The 5,797-nt window shown below is 37.4% G+C and overlaps 1 protein-coding gene across 2 annotated transcripts; it reads left to right on the top strand.

The window, feature by feature from the left end:
- The first annotated feature begins 443 nt into the window (after positions 1–443).
- Positions 444–5,127, top strand: LOC113347737 (WRKY transcription factor 44-like). Of its 2 annotated transcripts, XM_026591404.1 has the most exons (9): positions 444–1,374; positions 1,477–1,552; positions 2,179–2,285; positions 2,455–2,514; positions 2,621–2,961; positions 3,066–3,182; positions 3,288–4,030; positions 4,251–4,406; positions 4,549–5,127. In XM_026591404.1, the coding sequence occupies exons 5-9, from the start codon at positions 2,728–2,730 to the stop codon at positions 4,739–4,741; spliced, it is 1,443 nt and encodes a 480-aa protein (XP_026447189.1). In that variant the 5' UTR covers positions 444–1,374; positions 1,477–1,552; positions 2,179–2,285; positions 2,455–2,514; positions 2,621–2,727; the 3' UTR covers positions 4,742–5,127. The 2 variants fall into 2 exon arrangements, with proteins under 2 accessions (XP_026447189.1, XP_026447190.1); XM_026591405.1 differs by lacking the exon at positions 2,179–2,285.
- Positions 5,128–5,797: the final 670 nt, after the last annotated feature.

The following is a 5,797-nucleotide window of genomic DNA, read 5'->3' as shown; positions in this document are numbered from 1 at the left end:
TGTTCTCGCACGCTTACATTTGGATCTTCTCGCACATGCTCTTGGAACTTCGCACTGACTTCACACTTTACTCGTGACCCTATGACGTCATTAGCTTCGTCATCCGTAATATACTACGTGCGAGTGCGTTCACCCCCTTATAATAGTATCCCTTATACCAATAGGTGCGATATTTAACCCAACAGAGGTGGAATGAAAGCATGGACATATTATTAGATTAGTTAGAGGTGGAGCTTATCTATAATTACAGAGAAATAAACAACCCAACGTATACTTGCGAGAAAAATATTGTAATTTCGCTAGAGGTGGACTTCATAGTTGAGCATCATGACTAGGCCCATCACAACCACAAAACGTGCCCTTATTGTCCCAGGGTAATTTTGGAAATTTCGATTTCAAATAGAAACTTTTATCCAGAAAAGCAAAAACCTAGTTAACTTTCCTCCTTCCTTCCCCTTTCACTGTACACCGCCGTACTTGCATCTTCTGAACTAACAATAACATAAAACAGCAAGCAATTTCATTTCATCAGATCGATCTTCTTCTATGGAATAATGATTTGACATCGATAAAGTTCTTTCCTCTTTTTAAGTTGTTTAGTTTTCTATCGATTTTGTAATATCTAATTCAAAAGCTCTCTTTATAGTGTTGATTGATCCATATTAAAAAAAAAAAAACGCAATCGGATCCCTTTTGTTTGAATGATGATTTGGATCAATTTCAGTTCTGATTAAATCTGAAGAAAAACGTGAATTAAAAAAAAAATGCATATATAAACGATTCTGTCACCGATTCTATTAAAAAGTTCAATCTCCTCCAAAATTGAATGACCAGTGAGGTATTTGAGCCAATTGAGAGTGATTCAAAAGCAATGGGCAACATTCTTAAATTAATTTTGGGATGTTTATGTGTCCGCCTCTTTCTTTTGTGGGGGTTAGGTTAGAAAACGTAGGGGTGAAGGGTTAGTAGGAAAACTAACATTCAATTGGAAATGGGGTTTTGAGGATAGATTGGTTTTTTATATGAGAAATGAGAATGTGATAGGGTTTTTGGTGGTTGGATTGCATCTACCTTCCAAGTTTCTCACCAAACTTTCTTAGTCTTGAAACTCTAAAACCCAACTACTTGTCAAAATCCTCCTTTAAACCCCTTTTGTTTAAAAAAATTCTTTTCTTTTAATCTAAAAGATGAAAAAAAAGAAAGAATTTACTAGAAAAGCATGTACTAGAAATCTGTGTTTAACGGCCACATAACCCTTTTACTGGGAACAAGAATACTAACAGTACCTTTTCTTCTTTTCTTTTTTTTTTTTCTTTCAGTTCTCCATTTTGTTCTTAAGGTAGTACAAGGAATAGCTAGAATTTCAGATTGCTGGTGAGTATGCTTTTAGCTTGTTTTCATTTTGCTTACATTTCAAGATTTTCTTCTTCTTCTTCTTCTTCTGATTTTTTTTTTTTTGCTTGGATTCGAATGCAGAGAATAATAGAAGGGAATTGGCACAAATGTCCAGCAGTTGAGTTTGTTTTCAGGGAAAGAAACACATTTCAGTATGGTTAGTCCTCTTGTTCTCAGAGATGCATCATTTTTGTGTTGAAATTGTTTATATCCACATTTTGTTTGTTAGATATTGTATTGTCTTTTTACCGTTTAAGTTAATTTGCGCCCGAATTCCTGATTGTTTCCTTGACAAGGCTGGGCTGGTGGTAACTGTGTTTTGAATGAACCTCGATCTTTTCTAGAGATGTTGTAAAGTAGTTAGGGCACTTCTGAATTGAGGGAAATTGAAAACACTGACCTAGAAGAAGAAGAAGAGATATTAGAATCAGAGGATAAAGAGCTGCTTTAATGTACCTTCGCTAAGAGTGTGTTCCTTGTGCTTTTGAAACCCAAATTCGAATTTTCTTGGGTACTTGCTCAAAATTGGTGGATGTATCGGGGTCCCATACTTAATCGCGGGGGAGAATAACTAAGTGTGCTCTTCTAAGCTTGGTGAGGAAATGGGAGCAATGATATCTGAATTGCAATCCAAAGCCATTGATAGTGTGTGTCTGTGGTGTTGTTGATCCTATTTCAAATGTAATGCTTGAAAGAATGGAAAGTACAGTGCTAAGATGTTCATTGGTTAGTGTTGACAGACATTAAGAAAAACTAATATGATTACCTACTTGATGTCACCAGGAAAAGTAGGCGAATATTTGATGTCATTACAGGAGTTCGCCAAATTTAATTTACTATGTGGCAAGCAAAATTTATGATGACATGGTATTGGTACATGTAATAGCACGGTAATCTGTTGATCTTAGTGTGTTACAAATTTTACTGCGATTGATTCTTTTGATTTTATTTTGTTGTGCTCTCATTGAGGTCTGTTGATTCAGGTGTTTCCCTTAGCTTTTGTGGTTTCTTTATTCTGATTACTGCTGAAACCAATCTAATATATGGCACGTTTGGCAGTTCTAAATTGTAAGCAACTTTGAGGTCAACTTGCTGGTTCTCGAGCAAATTCATCCAAAAGTAAGTATTTGAGGTGGTAACTATCAATTTAGGATCATTCATTTTCAACTGCTTGCTTCTTCACCTCAATCCCTAAAAATAACATTTTCTCCATCTCAACATCTAGCAATTGAAACAAAAGTAGTACAAATGGTGGCAAATTGATCGTATGCTCTGAAAAACGTCGTCATGAAATGGAAATTTGAAGATTGCCACTCTATATGTGATCGTTAAATGGAAGATAAAGCCACAGAAAATAACAATAAGATGGTTCTGGCTAAGCCAAAAGCTTCAAGACCCTCGTGCTCAAAGTTCCAGTCTTTCTCTGCACTCCTTACGGGTGCGATTAGCACATCATCTTCATCACCTAATTCAATTTGCGAGACAGCTGTAGCTCCCATTAGACCCAAGACTCTGAGGATCAAACCCGCAGAAAGTTTGGCTTCAAATGCTGCTGTTTCATCTCAGGTGGGGATTTGATAGTATAGATTGTTCTCGGTTCCTATCAAAATTGCTTCTATTTATATAATTTGTAATCTCCTTGGACCATTTTTCTGAACTTTTTTTTTCAGGGCGAGGCATCTGGAAGTGCAGCTTATTCCTTGAAGGCTGAAATCAAATCTTCTGTGGTATATAAACCACTGGCTAAACCTGTTTCAAGAAAAACTGCTTCTCAATTGGCAAATATGGTCAGTGTAATATACATCTACCAACGTTAATCAGTAGTTCTCTGTTTGGTTTCTATTCCATAATTCGCTTTGAGCATGCTTGCTTATTCATTTCGTTTTGATCAGGGAATGAGTAGCCAACAAGCAACAGTTCAGGTGCAAGCTTATGCTCAAAATACAAGTCGAACAAAACACCATTTCCAAACTCCGGTTACTACAGATATTCGTCAAGAATTGCCATGGCCACCTGTTAGCATTAACCAGATCAATGATCCCTCAAAGATGGCATTGCGGAAACCTAAAGAGAATCCAAAGGATTTGATGCCAACAGTAAGTGGTGATAGACCTTCTTATGATGGGTATAACTGGAGAAAATATGGGCAGAAACAAGTGAAAGGAAGTGAGTACCCTCGAAGTTACTACAAGTGCACGCATCCAAACTGTCCAGTAAAAAAGAAGGTTGAAAGATCATTTGACGGGCAAATAGCAGAAATTGTTTACAAGGGTGAGCATAATCACGCGAAACCTCAGCCTCCTAAACGTCACACGTTAGGAACACTTGATCAAGGACTTGCATCCGATGGGACTGGTCATGAAACTAGTAGTAATTCATTATGGAGTAACTCTCTCGGTGAGAGGAACCAAGGGTCAGAAAACCGATTGGAGAATCGAAGTGCTATTGGATTTTCATATAATCCTTTTTCTTATACATCTAAAGCTCCAATGCCTTATGATTCTGTCACATCTGGTGGAGCTTTTAACAGTAGTGGTCTTGGAACTCCTGAAAGTTCTTATGGTCTGAGTGGTGATTGTGATGAAGCAAGCAGAAGAATCAATGCAGCGGATGATGAAACTAAATATAAGCGGAGGTAAGAATTTTAAACAATGGTTGTTTTAGGCAGATTCTAATAAAGTGATCAAGAAACAGAATTTAGGACTTACTGTTTTGCAGCATCTGTTAGAATCTATGTGGTTACAGAACTTTAATAACTCTGTCAGACCGTGGTTTATTGCTTTAAGGGTGTGTCTCATAAAATCCAATGCACATGCTCACTTTTGATGTTTACTTGTTTCTTTCTTTCTTTCAAGGAAGAAGGAGAATCAGTCTAGTGACGTTCTAATGTCACAAGGTGTACAAGAGCCTCGAGTCGTGTTGCAAGGGACAACAGATGTGGAGATTATCGGGGATGGTTTCCGCTGGAGAAAATACGGACAGAAAGTCGTGAAAGGAAATCCATTTCCAAGGTTGGTACTAAATTTCCCTCTTGTATTCTTTGCTCTGTCAGGTCCATCATTATAAGGATACATCATTACCTATAGTATATGGGTTATCCTATTCAAAAGAACTTTCTTTCCCTAAAAGCTGTATATATAACTGGGATTGCAGAAGTTACTACAGATGCAGCAGTCTCAAGTGCAACGTCAGGAAGCATGTCGAAAGGTCATTGGATGATCCAACCGCCTTCATCACAACATACGAAGGAAAACACAATCATGACATGCCTTCTACAAGGAACATCAATCCATCTGCATCTCATGACATGGATTCTAACCCCGCGATTTACAAACCCAACCAATGATGTACACAGAGCGAGGATCTTTACTCTACAAATCAATGTTTTGAATACCTGCCAGAGAGATCAACTTGGAGTTAGTTTCACTTTTCATTGAACAACTACCTATTGAATGAGAATCGATACAGATAATTAGATCCAGAATCATCCAGGAGGGAGATCTTTCTTTGTGTAGATATGAGTATTGATTATTATAGAACTCAATCATTAAATGGGTAGAAGCAGCAAAAAGCGACTAAAAAGCAAAGGGTTTCTCTATTATTTTTCACTTTTTGTTCTTTTCTTTTTTTCGCAGCTTGAATCTGCAACAGATGAGATATTGTTATGTTAAACTTTCCTGTAACAGCATTATTTTACTATATGTCGATATACATTACTTGTTAATTGTTGTAGTTGTTTGTACTCAGGTTGTCAATTTTGATGCCCGTTACGCTAGATTCGAGTTATGCTAGATTCGAGTTATGGCTCTTCCATGTGAAGAGGAGTGACAGAAAATGGTCGCCTTCTCTCCCTCTTCACAAGCACCTTCTGCCGAAGTGCAGAAGATGCGTGTGAAGAATTAGTCTCACTGGAAAAATTCAAGTACTTGAACAGATTATTCCAAACGCTGCTAATGGGGTACCATTTTGTTCGGGTGTACCAAATTGCATAAAAGACAAAACATATTTTTGTAAGAAATTGGTACACCCCAAACTAAATGGTACCCCATTAACAGCATTGGATTATTCTCATTTTGGCGTGGCTGTAACTTGTCAAGGTCTATGATGTCCCTCATAAAACTCAGTCCTATAGACCAGTTCCTATGCACCACCTAGGAAATGAAGGAAAAGCTAGTTTTGTACCTTCTATAAATATGACAAAGTGGTAATCATAATGGGCTAAGTACAAATTTGCCACTTAGCCCATCAATCATAATCGACTAAGTACAAATTTACCACTTAGCCCATCGAGATAGGTTTGATGGGCTAAGGTGGTTCAGATGTTTTTGGCTAGAGTTTGGGATCAGATCAGTTGTTTTGGCCAGTCTCTACTGATTCTAAACATCCAATGAGATGGTAAAAA

The sequence above is a fragment of the Papaver somniferum genome, chromosome 2 (assembly GCF_003573695.1).
Source record: "Papaver somniferum cultivar HN1 chromosome 2, ASM357369v1, whole genome shotgun sequence".
NCBI lineage: Eukaryota > Viridiplantae > Streptophyta > Magnoliopsida > Ranunculales > Papaveraceae > Papaver > Papaver somniferum.
The sequence above is the reverse complement of the archived record's forward strand: the minus strand, read 5'-3'. Positions and strand labels throughout refer to the sequence as shown.